We start from the raw sequence: 16,770 nt of genomic DNA, 5'->3' as shown, positions 1-16,770 counted from the left end.
TACCGACAGATCTACAGACACAGTGATAACAACCTTCACAGTCTCTGCCTCTGCTGCCGTTACATCATCTGTATTCATTTCTGTGCACACATTACAGTGTTTTTACTAAACATTTGGCCACAATGTATCTAAATGCCTGATTGTCCTGGGAAAGCGGAGGGGCAGGCATTCAGATACTGCCTCCCTGCTGATTGGACCAGACTGTAATGTGCAATGCAGCATGGGAAGGTAAGGCAAGGAAATCAGGACAGAGAATTACTGGCAGAATGCTGGGCTTGCTACACTCACTCCCTCCTCCCTAATAGTGGATTGCAAAAAGCAGAGCATTGGAAAAATGGGGAAGACAACCTGAAAATTAGAACCTGCAAAAATGAAACAGGGTGCAAACAGCAGTAAATGAGCAGGTAAGAGAATGTGGGGTACTTCAGAAAACCTGTTGAAAACTCAGGTACACTTTAAATTATGACAAATTCATTCAGATTCAATGGGAGGCCAAATTTCAAGTTTCTATGACATTGGGAAGTGAGAAGATTAGATTCCGTACGTAAAATGTGGCGCTTAGACTTGAATAATCGAATTGGGACCCAATTACTTTTGCTATTTTGGAGATAATCTATGCTCGTGCCAAATTTCATGTTTCTACGACATCGGGAAGTGAGAGAATTAGTGGCAATGATGGAAATCAAACGATCTTTGTCTGGGGGGCATAACTATCGATGATGCTCGCACGCGCGCCACCTATCGTAGGATAGTTGTACTATGCCTATAATCTTCCCAGGAGTGTACTCAACAACTTCCCAAAGTTTCATGGCGATCAGATGAATGGTGTAGTAGCGCATAAAGGACAAACAGACACACAGACAGACACGCATACATACAGACACGCGTACATTCAATTTTATATATATAGAAGACGAAAGCCCTCACTGACTCACTGACTGACTCGCCAAAAGTTCTCCAACTTCCCGATGTCGTAGAAACATGAATTTTGACACAATCATAGATTATCTCCAAAATAGGAAAAGTAATTGGGTCCCAACTCGATTATTCAATTCTAAGCGCAAAAGAATTAGCGTCCAAATTTTACGTACGGAATCTAATTCTCTCACTTCCTGATGTCATCTATATATATAAAAATGAATGTATGTCTGTCTGTCTGTCCTTTATGCACTACTACACCATTCATCCAATCGCCATGAGACTTTGGGAAGTTGCTGAGTACACTCCTGGGAAGGTTACTGGCATAGTACATCTATCCTACAATAGGTGGCGCGTGTGCGAGCGTCGTCGACAGTTATGCCCCCAGACAAAGATCGTTTGATTTCCATCTCAAGCACAAAAGCAAAAGGCATTACGAGCAACGGGAGGCGTGTTCAACTACAAAATGATGCATCCGCCAAACGTATCGCAAGACAATTGCTGGATAATGAGAATGCTGGGGTAAAATGAAAAGCTGTGCTGTGATTGGTTGCTATTTCTTATACTGCTGAGGTAACATGAAAGCTGTGCTGTGATTGGTTGCTATTTCTTATACTGCCGAGGTTACATGAAAGCAGCGCTGTGATTGGTTGCTATATATTATACTGCTGAGGCAACATGAAAGCTGTGCTGTGATTGGTTGCTACTTCTTATACTGCTGAGGCAACATGAAAGCTGTGCTGTGATTGGTTGCTACTTCTTATACTGCTGAGGCAACATGAAAGCTGTGCTGTGATTGGTTGCTACTTCTTATACTGCTGAGGCAACATGAAAGCTGTGCTGTGATTGGTTGCTACTTATACTGCTGAGGCAACATGAAAGCTGTGCTGTGATTGGTTGCTATTTCTTATACCGCTGAGGTAAAATGAAAGCTGTGCTTGGTTGCTATTTCTTATACCGCTGAGGTAACATGAAAGCTGTGCTGTGATTGGTTGCCATTTCTTATACTGCTGAGGTAACATGAAAGCTGTGCTGTGATTGGTTGCTATTTCTTATACTGCTGAGGTAACATGAAAGCTGCGCTGTGATTGGTTGCTATATATTATACTGCTGAGGCAACATGAAAGCTGCGCTGTGATTGGTTGTTATATATTATACCACTGAGGTAACATGAAAGCTGCGCTGTGATTGGTTGCTATATATTATACCGCTGAGGTAACATGAAAGCTGTGCTGTGATTGGTTGCCATTTCTTATACTGCTGAGGTAACATGAAAGCTGCGCTCTGATTGGTTGCTATTTTTTATATTGCTGAGGCAGAATAGAAGTTGTGCTGTGATTGGTTGTTATTTCTCTTTCTGCTGAGGTAACATGAAAGCTGCGCGGTGATTGGGTGTTATATATTATAAAGCTGAGGTAACATGAAAGCTGTGCTGTGATTGGTTGTTATATATTATACCGCTGAGGTAACATGAAAGCTGTGCTGTGATTGGTTGTTATATATTATACCGCTGAGGTAACATGAAAGCTGCGCTGTGATTGGTTGTTATATATTATACCACTAAGTTAACATGAAAGCTGTGCTGTGATTGGTTGTTATATATTATACTGCTGAGGTAACATGAAAGCTGCGCTGCGATTGGTTGTTATCTATCTTATATATATATAACGATTGTATGTCTGTCTTCGCAGCAACGGGTAAGCTAGTACTTCATAAAAATTAAGTTTTAGTCCTTTCAGTGACCTCTTGTAAATTCAAGGACTTACTCTGCCACGGTGATAGTCACACATCATGTACCGGTGTAGTATCTCCACACACATCATGTACCGGTGTAGTATCTCCACACACATCATGTACCGGTGTAGTATCTCCTCACACATCATGTACCGGTGTAGTATCTCCTCACACATCATGTACCGGTGTAGTATCTCCTCACACATCATGTACCGGTGTAGTATCTCCTCACACATCATGTACCCGTGTAGTATCTCCTCACACATCATGTACCGGTGTAGTATCTCCTCACACATCATGTACCCGTGTAGTATCTCCTCACACATCATGTACCCGTGTAGTATCTCCTCACACATCATGTACCGGTGCAGTATCTCCTCACACATCATGTATCGGTGTAGTATCTCACACATCATGCACTGCTGTAGTATCTCATCACACACCATGTACCCGTGTAGTATCTCCTCACACATCATGTACCCGTGTAGTATCTCCTCACACATCATGTACCCGTGTAGTATCTCCTCACACATCATGTACCGGTGTAGTAGCTCCTCACACATCATGTATCGGTGTAGTATCTTCTCACACATCATGTACCGGTGTAGTATCACCTCCCACATCATGTACCGGTGTAGTATCTCCTCCCACATCATGTACCGGTGTAGTATCTCCTCACACGTCATGTATCGGTGTAGTATCTCCACACACATCATATACCGGTGTAGTATCTCCACACACATCATATACCGGTGTAGTATCTCCTCACACATCATGTACCGGTGTAGTATATCATCACACATCATGTATCGGTGTAGTATCACATTACACATCATATACCGGTGTAGTATCACATCACACATCATGTACCAGTGTAGTATCTCCTCACACATCATGTACCGGTGTAGTATCTCCTCCCACATCATGTACCGGTGTAGTATCACCTCCCACATCATGTACCGGTGTAGTATCACCTCCCACATCATGTACCGGTGTAGTATCACCTCACACATCATGTACCGGTGTAGTATCTCCTCCCACATCATGTATCGGTGTAGTATCTCCTCCCACATCATGTACCGGTGTAGTATCTCCTCCCACATCATGTACCGGTGTAGTATCACCTCCCACATCATGTACCGGTGTCGTATCACCTCCCACATCATGTACCGGTGTAGTATCACCTCATGTCTGTGCTTCTTTGAATCTGTAGATCCTGGATTCTTAGCGCCGGCTGATTCTGACTAATTCTGTAATCTCTTTGCCCCTTTTATGCCCAGTTAATGCCCCTCTCACCTGGTACAGTTGCGATGCACTTCCGTGCACAACGAGCACAGCAGCATCGGTCCGTCCCTGGACACTGATTATCATTGCCACACTCATCGTTGTACTTCTTGTCGAGGCACTTGGAGACGGTGTTGGGTGGACAGGGATTCGTCTTAGCTAACCCAAAAGAAGAGAATCAGATCAGGAAGAGGCAGCATGGTCACGGCGGTCTGACACATAGGAAGCAGATTTACTAACCCCGTTCACTAGATAATATAAACTAACGCTGGATGACAAATCTGATGCATCTTTAGACAATTTAATCCCTAACGATATCACAGAATACTCTGATTTTTTTGCTATGGGCACGATAAGAATGGCCGTCGCCTGAAACTCACTTGTACGTGACAGTGCGACGCAATTGTACATTTTTTCCCATTGAGACAGCATGCAATTTTCACACACGTCGCCTGCGGTAACAAGATGCGATTTTCTCACAAAAATGCGTCACACTTGCATAGAAACTGAAGATTGAGGATGTATTTACTTGGACAAGTGTGAGGTCGGTCCAAGAAACTCGAACAGAAATCATGCTGGTAAAAATGGGATTTTTAAAAAAAAATTTTTTAACGTGAATGTATTAGTATTAGATCGCATGAGAACTGCAGGTCATTTTAATGGGGACAATTGTAAAAGCGCATCGCACTCACATGAAGATGACTTCTGCGTGTGATACGATTTATTTTGTGGTCCTGTAGGAAATAAAGGAAGAGATCACCCCACAAATAGCAGAGAACAGTAGCTCCCCTAAATCCGTCCACTGGATTTCCATGCACGGTTGGTGAGACTCACAGCCTGAGGGCTTTTACCCGCGAGCATTGTTATTAACGCTGCGATATCACCGCCTTTTGTTTAATGGGGCTTTCTAATGTTAAAATCGCATTGCACAAACTTGCAAGTCCCATTGTAAATACAGCCTTGGCCGCGCTTGTAAAAATGCGATTTTCACTATGAGTGCGATGCGATTTGCAAGAAAATACACCCGTGAAAATCGCCAGTACTTTCAATAGAAAAATGTTAAATTGCATCGCCCTCACATAAAACTTGTGATACAAGTGAGAAGGGATTTTTTTTTCTCACCCATCAGAGTAAGGGCGAGCACCCACTGGCGTTTTTTTACCTGCGTTTTGCGTTTTGCGTTTTTCCTGCACAGGCATAGAGATAACATGTGTTCCTGTCCACTGGCGTTTTTTTTGCGTTGCGTTTGCGTTTTTAACATAGGAGCTGTCAGTTGCATATGTGTCCTTATTTTTCTCCATGGAAATTAATGGAAAAGCCGTGAAAACGCCGCGAAAAACGCCGCGGAAAACGGGCGGAAAAACGCCAGTGGGTGCTCGCCCTTAATAGGAGAGATTTCTGCAGAATCGCACAACAATCGAACATGGAAACAATGGGGTCTGCTTCCGTGCAGGTTTTGTGCGTCTTACCATGCATGGACCTGGCATGGCGCCCTCACCAGTGTACACATGGCCTTGCTGTATTTATGGCAGTCTTGCTGTTGGTCTCTTTGCTTACAAACGCTGTAGATTTGCTGGGTGTATAATAGAGCCGGCCTACAAGTGAGATAAAGGTCTCTTGCCGCCCAGAACTGTGGGACAGCTTCCCGAATCTGGGACTGTCCTGCACAATCTGGAGGCTTGCAGGGACTGATGTGAAGACAATGGGTGTACAGCGCTGCAGAACATGTATGTGCTACATAGAAGTAGTAATAGTTACCGCCTAACGGGGGGACACACTGCTTCTTGCACCGGTACTTGCAGCACTTGAGCGTCTCTTTGCAGTCTGAGTCTACTTCACAGTTGTTCTTCACGCTGGGTTTACATGGGGGGAAGTCGAGCTCCTTCGGGCAGGCACCAGCCTTTTCTTTGGGTGGCATCCCTGTGGGGAAGAAACCTTCAATCATGGACATCTCTGTACAGGTTGTCAGTCCTCAATGCTGGGAGTTGTAGTTCTCCTATAGATGACCTCTGCTACAGAATGACGAGTTGTGCGTTAGTATACATTAGGCTAACATCACACTGGCGAAACAATTGGCAAAATTTGTGTGTTGCGAGATGCACAGATATGAATCCCACTCACATCAGTGATGGTTTCCTGCAGGGTTCCGCATTGCAATGCTAATCAGGTAAAAAATCCCAGCATGTCCTATCTATCGGCAAGATTGCCCATTGTTTTCAATGGAGCCATCGCTGCTGCCACAATGGGAGAACTCTGCCATCCTGTGACAGCCGCGGTGGGGGAATTCTTCAGCCTTGCAGGGATGTTGGTAATAATTACCTGAATATGTTTGCGCTATACAAATACCAAGATTTACTTATTTATGTGAGGCTGCTTCCACATGGATTGCAAGGGCGATATCGGGGCATGAAACACGGCCCTATATTGCCCATGCCAGCGTGAAGCCAGTCTTAGCTGGAGCACCAGGATTGTATTTACCTGCAATTAATGTAAGTGTGCAGCGCCTGCACAGAATGATTCCGGACCTCCTCCTCTGACCCCTTTTGATGACATATTGGATCCCCTTTGGCGGCTTGGTCTTTTTCTCTCAATCACACCGTTCTCAGTATACTCTCCACATCGCTGCACATGAAACTTTACAATGTTGGAAGTGAAACCCTGGCCCTGGCTAGTGTAGCAACAGCACAACTCAGTATTGCTTCATGCACCAGTCTGACCCAATATATCAGGCTGCCCCATATGCCAACCTGACCCCTAAACTCTATACAACAGCTTGACACCCTATAGACTAGGGTGTCAAGCTGTTGTATAGAGTTAAGGGGTCAGGTTGGCATATGCACCCCCCCCCCCCCCCCCCCATACACCAGCCCGGCCCATATATCAGCCTAGTTCCTCCATACGCCAGCCGGTCCCATACACCAGCCCGGCCCATATATCAGCCTAGTTCCTCCATACGCCAGCCGGTCCCATACGCCAGCCTGGCTCCCCCATGCATCAGCCTGCCTCCTCCGTACACCAGCCTGCCGCATATATCAGCCTGCCCCCCCCCCATGCACCAGTGTGAAAGTCTCAGGCCTGAAAATGATTTCATTTTGTATATGTGAAGGTTTCAGTCCTGAATATGATTTTGGCTACCACTTCTGGACATATTCTACAACTCAGCAAAATTTACTAATCGCATATCTTGTTTAACAGGAAGCTCACCACATACGGCGGCTCATCTGATGCAGCAGCTCATGTCATACGGTGGCTCGTCTCATACGGCGGCTCGTCTCATACGTGTCGTCTCATAAGGGACCATGACAATTATCTGTGGTCAACACTTCCCACTCTCTTGCCCAAGCCTTTGACTTCTCCAGATCCACTCATACCAGTATACAGATCTATATTAAGGACTTTCTACCCAAACCAGTTTTCACCCAACTGCTTAGCCGGGATGAGATAAAACTGCAGTCCAGGTCTTCATTCTGGATCCAAGTGAGCTCAGCTGGACCCACTGAGGAAATCACTGGGACAGAAAAGACTGCAGGGGCAGAGCCTGGAGAGGGCACCTCTACCTGGTGGACGGCTGCGGTTTGCTGACCATTGCTCCATCCTACAGAAGTAGGAAGTGAGAGAACTGCTGTTCAGTTGGTGCCTTGATGGGCAAGTGTTTGTTTTGGTTCTTGCACAAAGTGTATGTGTTGCTAGTGGGGGTTTTCTGTTATTGTATAGTCCTGTATAGTTATTGTATAGCTATTGTACATTGAATAGTCCTGGTGTTGGTACCTACTGTGGAGAGTAAATTTCTTGCCAAGTGGCAAGGTCCCAAGGAAATAGTAGAGAGGGTTGGAGACATAACTTATAAAGTACACCAACTGGGGTGAAGAAAGCCTTACCAGATCTACTATGTTAATGTGATTAAGCCCTGGAAGGATAGGGAATTATTGGGCACCTCGGGTGTTGGGGAGGAAGAGGTGCAGCAACCTTTTCCCACAGTTAGAATAGGAGACTCCCGCTCAGTGCACCAAGAAGACGCCAAAGAGGTTCTGCTGAGAAATACAAGGAAGTGCTTTGACTAGCCGGGTCGCACCCATGTAAAAAAGCATGACATAACTGAGCCTGGGATGAAGGCAAACCTAAAACTATGCAGGATATCGGAAGCGTGTAGAGAGGCAATCTCTGCCGTGGTCAAGCGCATGCTTGAGCTAGGAGTGATTTTGGAGTCACAGAGTAGGTGGTAAAGCCCCATTGTTTTGATTCCCAAACCAAAGCTCATTCAGGGCTTGAAGTCTGCTTTGTGCCAACAACTAGTACTAATCATTCCTGACTTTACCAAGGAGTTTATAGTGCAGACAGACTCTTCTGACACAGGTTTGGGGGCAGTGTTATCCCAATCAATAAATGGTGGAGAACATCCAATAATATATTTAAGTCGGAAGCTGTACCCTGCCGAGACAAATTACGCCATCATGGAATGGGATGGAACCACTGGCATTTCTCTGACTACATTACCAGCCTGCTCGTTCACTGCAACTGATACCTACCGTTACCAACCCCTGGCTTCCTCTGACTACATTACCAGCCTGCTCGCTCACTGAAACTGATACCTACCGTTACCAATCCCTGGCTTCCTCTGACTACATTACCAGCCTGCTCGCTCACTGAAACTGATACCTACCGTTACCAATCCCTGGCTTCCTCTGACTACATTACCAGCCTGCTCGTTCACTACAACTGCAACCAATCCCTGGCTTCCTCTGACTACATTACCAGCCTGCTCGCTCACTGAAACTGATACCTACCCTTACCAATCCCTGGCTTCCTCTGACTACATTACCAGCCTGCTCGTTCACTACAACTGCAACCAATCCCTGGCTTCCTCTGACTACATTACCAGCCTGCTCGCTCACTGAAACTGATACCTACCGTTACCAACCCCTGGCTTCCTCTGACCACAATATTAGTCTGCTCAGGTTACAGCACTGAGACTCCAAACCAGCACCAGAAGATTGTGATAACCGGCCTTCCTTCTGGATTCCAATGAGCTCAGCTGGATCCACTGAGTTAATCACTGGGACAAAAAAGGCTGCAAGTTCAGGCAGGCAGTGTCAGAGCTTCGGGGGGAGCACATCTACCTGCTTCTAGCAGAATATTTTATCTTTACACATCCAGAAGCACGCAAATAAAGGCTCCAGCCTCTCCAACTATTTTATCATCAGCTATCTGTAATGAACTCATCAAAATTATGGGAAATATTCAAAGTATTACTCCATATTGCTGGATTGATAATGCAATGAAGGGCACATCAACCAGCTACCATTGGTATATCGATACATGGGCAATGGGTGCCAGTAGAACAATTTGTACAATTTCTGCCAAATCAAGGTCAATCGGTGGAGGAAATGCTACAAGGATTGCTAAAATGTCTTAAAGAAATGGACTAGATATTAAAGACTGTCGAGGTCAGTCAGATGACAATGCAGCAGCCATGCGGGGAAATTCAATGGTCTTCAAGCTAAGGTTAGAGAAGAAAATCCAAAGGCAATCTGAGTACCTTGTGCCACCCACAGCTTAAAAATTGTGGGAAAAGAAGCAGCTGAGTGCTGTCCAATTTTATTTTTTTGGCTTTCTTGAGGAGCTCTATATATTCTTCACTGCTTGAGTTTATTAGGGGCTTCTCCGATAGCTGTTTGCAGGGACAAACAAGGACCCCCACCAAATCCTTTGCCCAGTGCCCCATGGTTTCTAAATCTGGCCTTAATACTAACCACTGATATATCTTTACGTAGTTATTGAAGCGCCCCCTTGTTACAGTCCTGGGTATAATAGATGATGGGAGAGATCTCTGTACTGACCCCGATATATCTATACATAGCTATGAGAGCGCCCCCTTGTTACAGTTCTGGGTATAATAGATGATGGGAGAGATCTCTGTACTGACCCCGATATATCTATACATAGTTATTAGAGCGCCCTCTTGTTACAGTCCTAGGTATGATAGATGATGGGAGAGATCTCTGTACTGACCCCTGATATATTATAGTTATTAGAGCGCCCCCTTGTTACAGTCCTGGGTATAATAGATGATGGGAGAGATTTCTATACTGACCCCTGATGTCTATACATAGTTATTAGAGCGCCCTCTTGTTACAGTCCTGGGTATAATAGATGATGGAGAGATCTCTGTACTGACCCCTGATATATCTATACATAGTTATTAGAGCGCCCCCTTGTTACAGTGCTGGGTATAATAGATGATGGGAGAGATCCCTGTACTGACTCCTGATCTATCTATACATAGTTATTGAGTGCCCTCTTGTTACAGTCCTGGGTATAAAAGATGATGGGAGAGATCTCTGTACTGACCCCTGATCTATCTATACATAGTTATTGAGTGCCCTCTTGTTACAGTCCTGGGTAGAATAGATGATAGGAGAGATCTCTGCACTGACCCCCCGATATATCTATACATAGTTATTAGAGCGACCCCTTGTTACAGTCCTGGGTATAATAGATGATGGGAGAGATCTCTGTACTGACTCCAGATAGATAGATGGATAATGACGAAAGCCCTCACTGACTGACTGCCTGACTGACTAACTTGCCACTCATTCTCCAACTTCCCGATGTCGTAGAAACTTGAAATTTGGCACAAGCATAGATTATGTCCAAAATAGGAAAACCTAATAGGTCCCAACTTGATTATTCAATTCTAGCACAAAAGAACTAGCGTCCACATTTTACATACGTAATCTAATTCTCTCACTTCCTGATGTCATTTTATAAAAAGGAAACGTCGCATGGTTGCCTCCCCGTGGTATTTCCTGGGTAACGCAGAGAACTATGCAAAATGGTGAACATATGTTTTTTCCTCAGTATCTCTAAAGTAACCACGACTTCATAAGATTTTCCGTCTGAACACCAGATAAACACCAGTACCAAATTAACTTGGGCGAAGCCGGATATATAAGCTAGTCTATACATAGTTATTAGAGCGCCCCCTTGCTACAGTCCTGGGTATAATAGATGATGGGAGAGATCTCTGTACTGACCCCTGATATATCTATACATAGTTATTAGAGCGCCCCCTTGTTACAGTCCTGGGTATAATACATGATGGGAGAGATTCCTGTACTGACCCCAGATATATTATAAGTAGTTATTAGAGCGCCCCCTTGCTACAGTCCTGGGTATAATAGATGATGGGAGAGATCTCTGTACTGACCCCTGATACATCTATACATAATTATTAGAGCGCCCCTTGTTATAGTCCTGGGTATAATAGATGATGGGAGAGATCTCTGTACTGACCCCTGATATATCTATACATAGTTATTAGAGCGCCCCTTGTTACAGTCCTGGGTATAATACATGATGGGAGAGATTCCTGTACTGACCCCAGATATATTATAAGTAGTTATTAGAGCGCCCCCTTGCTACAGTCCTGGGTATAATAGATGATGGGAGAGATCTCTGTACTGACCCCTCATATATCTATACATAATTATTAGTGCGCCCCTTGTTACACTCCTGGGTATAATAGATGATGGGAGATCTCTGTACTGACCTCAGATATATTATAAATAGTTATTAGAGTGTCTCCTTGTTACAGTCCTGGGTATAATAGATGACGGGAGGGATCTCTGTACTGACCCCTGATATATCTATACATAGTTATTGGAGCGCCCCCTTGTTACAGTCCTGGGTATAATAGATGATGGGAGAGATCTCTGTACTGACCCCTGATATATGTATACATAGTTATTAGAGCGCCTCCTTGTTACAGTCCTGGGTATAATAGATGATGGGAGAGATCTCTATACTGACCGCTGATATCTATACATAGTTATTAGAGCGCCCTCTTGTTACAGTCCTGGGTATAATAGATGATGGAGAGATCTCTGTACTGACCCCTAATATATGTATACATAGTTTTTAGAGCGCCCCCTTGTTACACTCCTGGGTATAATAGATGATGGGAGAGATCTCTGTACTGACCCCTGATATATCTATACATAGTAGAGCACCACCTTGTTACAGTCCTGGGTATAATAGATGATGGAGAGATCTCTATACTGACCCCTGATATCTATACATAGTTATTAGAGCGCCCCCTTGTTACAGTCTTGGGTATAATAGATGATGGAGAGATCTCTGTACTGACCCCTGATATATCTATACATAGTTATTAGAGTGCCCCCTTGTTACAGTCCTGGGTATAATAGATGATGGAAGAGATCTCTGTACTGACTCCTGATATATCTATACATAGTTATTAGAGCGCCCTCTTGTTACAGTCCTGGGTATAATAGATGATGGAGAGATCTCTGTACTGCCCCCTGATATATTATACATAGTTATTGGTGCGCCCCCTTGTTACAGTCCTGGGTATAATAGATGATGGGAGAGATCTCTGTACTGACCCCTGATACATCTATACATAGTTATTAGAGTGCCCCCTTGTTACAGTCCTGGGTATAATAGATGATGGGAGAGATCTCTGTACTGACCCCTGATACATCTATACATAGTTATTAGACCGCCCCCTTGTTATAGTCCTGGGTATAATAGATGATGGGAGAGATCTCTGTACTGACCCCTGATATATCTATACATAGTTATTAGAGCGCCCCCTTGTTACCGTCCTGGGTATAATAGATGATGGGACAGAGATCTCTGTACTGACCCCTGATATATCTATACATAGTTATTAGAGCGCCCCCTTGTTACACTCCTGGGAATAATAGATGATGGGAGAGATCTCTGTACTGACCCCTGATATATCTATACATAGTTATTAGAGCGCCCCCTTGTTACAGTCCTGGGTATAATACATGATGGGAGAGATCTCTGTACTGCCCCCTGATATATTATACATAGTTATTAGAGCGCTCCCTTGTTACAGTCCTGGGTATAATAGATGATGGGAGAGATCTCTGTACTGACCCCTGATACATCTATACATAGTTATTAGACCGCCCCCTTGTTACAGTCCTGGGTATAATAGAGAAGACTTACCAATGGAGCTTCAAGTCTAACAGGGAAAAAAAGAAGAGCTGCGCTCACAGAAGCACCCACACCTCCCCCCTGCCAGCACTGCTGACCTGTTCCACCAGTTTCAAACTGCTCCCAGATCAGGCTGCCATGCTCATAGTGGCGGGTGCCCCCTGCTGACACTGCTGCCTCGCTCAGGGAACTAATAAGCTGCTCACAGAGAAGGAGAGCTACACTCATAGCAGTGGCTCCCCCTCCACCCCAACTACACTACTGCCCCACCCAGGGGAGTACAAGCTGCTCACAGTGGAGACCACAGGGGCCGAGAGTGTGGGGGGCCAATCATACTAAGCCAATTATGAGTTATGATGTTGGGGGCATACATGTGTATTGATACGGTCATTTCCACTATATCTGTACTGTTACTATGTTAATAAACTAGAAGTGTATTAGGGAAGGACTAACATGGAGGCAGGCTCAGATACATTGCATGCATACTACTACCCATTATAACCAATTTGGAGCAGGACCATGAACTCATCTGGAAGATATAATTCCCATAACACCCTCCTATGGAGCAGGGAGAGGGGAAAAAATATAAAGCTGTTCTACCAACAGCAAGAGACCTAGCTCATGCCTAATTCAGACCTGCTCTCAAGAGTAAGAAGATGGTGTCCACAACAAGTTCTAGAAGACAATCAAGCTCATCAGATGACAGTATGGTGGACTACCCTGACGACAATCCCCAAAAAGGATCTTCAGTTACCAACCCAAAAAAGAAAATCCCAGCCAGAGCACAAAACACGCTCAGACCTGCAGCCTACACACAAAACGGGAAAGGCTACAGAGATAGATCACCAAACTAGTTCATATCCCTCAAGAAGCCCAGCCAAACAACGTACTAAATGGGACCCCTGACTTGATACAAACAATCAAAATTCACTATGTATGACCTAATATAATTCCATTAGGTGACTCTCTAAATGCGATCCCCTCTAGCAACCAATCCAACTCTGAGGCTTTTTAAAAGGAAGCTATGCTAGCACTATGTAGCTCCATCTCAAGCTATTGCCAAAGTAACAGTTAGTCTCATCGGGTGTTGATGACGCTTTGGGAGAGAGGGGGTAACGTATGGAATAGAAAATGGGGCAATACACCACAGCCTACAAATCACTAGCAGATGCACACATCTCACTCGAGAAAATCTAGGAGTCTAGCCAGGGAAGACCTAATCTATATACAAACTGTTCCATCATAGAACCCCCCCTCTGCTTTCTATCACTGACCAGTTACTTACCCGCTTACCCAGTTACTTACCCGCTTACCCACAATCACAGCCAGTGCTTGATGAATGGCAGTGATTGTACCAGGTGGTGTGTGTGTGTGTTTTATTCTGCAGATATGGCTTATTTTCGGGGAAGGGCTTATATTTCAAGCCTCCCCCGAAAATCCTCACATGTGGAGCTACAAAGTCACGTGACTTTAAAGGCACCACATGCGACTTTGGCACGGTATCACTGCGATAAGTCGCAGCGATATCGCACGGACCAGCAATGTGATGTCGCTGCAATTTTCTCACAGCGATGCCGTGTCGCCCGTGTGAACGAGGCCTTACTGGCCTGTAGTTTCCAGGCGCACACTTTTTACCCCTTTTTTAATATTGTAATCACATTGACTAGGCGCCAATTCAGTGGAACAGATCCCGTCACTGTAGAGTCTAAAATAATCACTTAACCCTTTAATGCCACAAGATGGCAGGGTAGTACTTGCATCAGAAATGAGACCGTGCCATTCTGTAAGGGCAGCTGTGACAGATAGACTGCCTCCTGCTGCAACCGCGGGGATCGTTGAGAACGAGTCATATTCACTGTTAACCCTATACATGCCGCTTTCAATGTACATTGCTGCATGTAAAAGGTTCACAGAGGAAGCGCACTCCCTTAGCAAAGTCATCGACACTTCTTGGTATAATCGTGGAGGGATGGTGGGTTGCCACAGCACCAGACGCCGGACACTGCTGACTCGGCTTGCTATGGCATATGATTGCTATTTTAAGCTGAAAGGCAATCCAGAAAAAGAGCCGTGCAATGCATTACAATAGCGACCATATATACGGAAAAGTAGTGATTGGCTGCTGCTGCTCCGTGAGAAAACTTCCAAGCCTTCATTGACAGTGTAACACAGAGTCCAGCGCACAGGGACTCGTTTCGATTCAAGAATAAATCTTTATCACCCGAGATTCATTCTGGACTCTGTGTTAGACTTGTCAATAAAGGCTTGGACGTTCTCACACGGAACAGCAGCAGCCAATTATTACTTTTTGTATATATTCCTTGGATTCCGGGGAGGACTGCTCGCCAATGTTGCCAACCGGGGAATTCAGCCTGTGAAATATAGAAGTGCCGGATGGAGTGAGGCGGTGAGCTCTTATTCTTTTTCCATTTTCATGCATAGCGATCATAGCTTTTATGGTTCAAGTCCCCAACAGGGTCATAACAAAAATGTAAATAAAAAATTAGATAGTTTTAAAGAAAAAATTAAAGCAACCCTTTTTTGTACACTTTCTCATTTGCAGAAAACAAACTAATAAAAAAAAAATTGCACAAATTTGGTATAATAGTATGTAATTTATATACAACCTGTCCCCCCCCCCCCATACATCTCTGACCTAATATCCTGATACCCCCCACATGTAATCTATATACAACCTGTCCCTCCATACATCTCTGACCTAATATCCTGATACCCCACATGTAATCTATATATAACCTGTCCCTCCATACATCTCTGACCTAATATCCTGATACCCTCCACATATAATCTATATACAACCTGTCCCTCCATACATCTCTGACCTAATATCCTGATACCCCACATGTAATCTATATATAACCTGTCCCTCCATACATCTCTGACCTAATATCCTGATACCCCCACATGTAATCTATATACAACCTGTCCCTCCATACATCTCTGACCTAATATCCTGATACTACCCACATGTAATCTATATACAACCTGTCCCCCTATACATCTCTGCCCTAATATCCTGATACTACCCACATGTAATCTATATACAACCTGTCCCCCCCCCCCCATATATCTCTGACCTAATATCCTGATACCCTCCACATGTAATTTATATACAACCTGTCCCCCCATACATCTCTGACCTAATATCCTGATACTACCCACATGTAATATATATATACAACATGTCCCTCCCATACATCTCTGAGCTAATATCCTGATACCCCCACATGTAATCTATATACAACCTGTCCCCCATACATCTCTGACCTAATATCCTGATACCCTCCACATGTAATTTATATACAACCTGTCCCCCCATACATCTCTGACCTAATATCCTGATACCCCCACATGTAATCTATATACAACCTGTCCCCCCATACATCTCTGTGCTAGTATCCTGATACCCCCACATGTAATCTATATACAACCTGTCCCCCCATACATCTCTGACCTAATATCCTGATACCCCCACATGTAATCTATATACAACCTGCCCCCCCATACATCTCTGTGCTAATATCCTGATACCCCCACATGTAATCTATATACAAACTGCCCCCCCCATACATCTCTGACCTAATATCCTGATACTACCCACATGTAATCTATATACAACCTGTCCCCCCCTACATCTCTGCCCTAATATCCTGATACCCCCCACATGTAATCTATATACAACCTGTCACCCCATACATCTCTGACCTAATATCCTGATACCCCCACATGTAATCTATATACAACCTGTCCCCCCCATACATCTCTGACCTAATATCCTGATACCCCCCACATGTAATCTATATACAACCTGTCCCCCCATACATC

General features: G+C 44.4%; 1 protein-coding gene across 1 annotated transcript in view; it reads right to left on the bottom strand.

The window, feature by feature from the left end:
- The window catches only part of LOC136608943 (uncharacterized), a 105,069-nt gene that overhangs the window by 34,679 nt on the left and 53,620 nt on the right, over positions 1-16,770 (bottom strand). Inside the window, exons 2-3 of the mRNA XM_066589137.1 lie at positions 5,695-5,856; positions 3,949-4,095 (exon numbers count right to left, since the gene is read on the bottom strand). Coding sequence (XP_066445234.1) covers positions 3,949-4,095; positions 5,695-5,856 — 309 coding nt within the window. The remainder of the gene's footprint in view (positions 1-3,948; positions 4,096-5,694; positions 5,857-16,770) is intronic.

Source organism: Eleutherodactylus coqui, chromosome 1 (genome assembly GCF_035609145.1).
Source record: "Eleutherodactylus coqui strain aEleCoq1 chromosome 1, aEleCoq1.hap1, whole genome shotgun sequence".
Lineage (NCBI taxonomy): Eukaryota > Metazoa > Chordata > Amphibia > Anura > Eleutherodactylidae > Eleutherodactylus > Eleutherodactylus coqui.
This window is presented reverse-complemented; position numbering and strand designations above follow the sequence as displayed.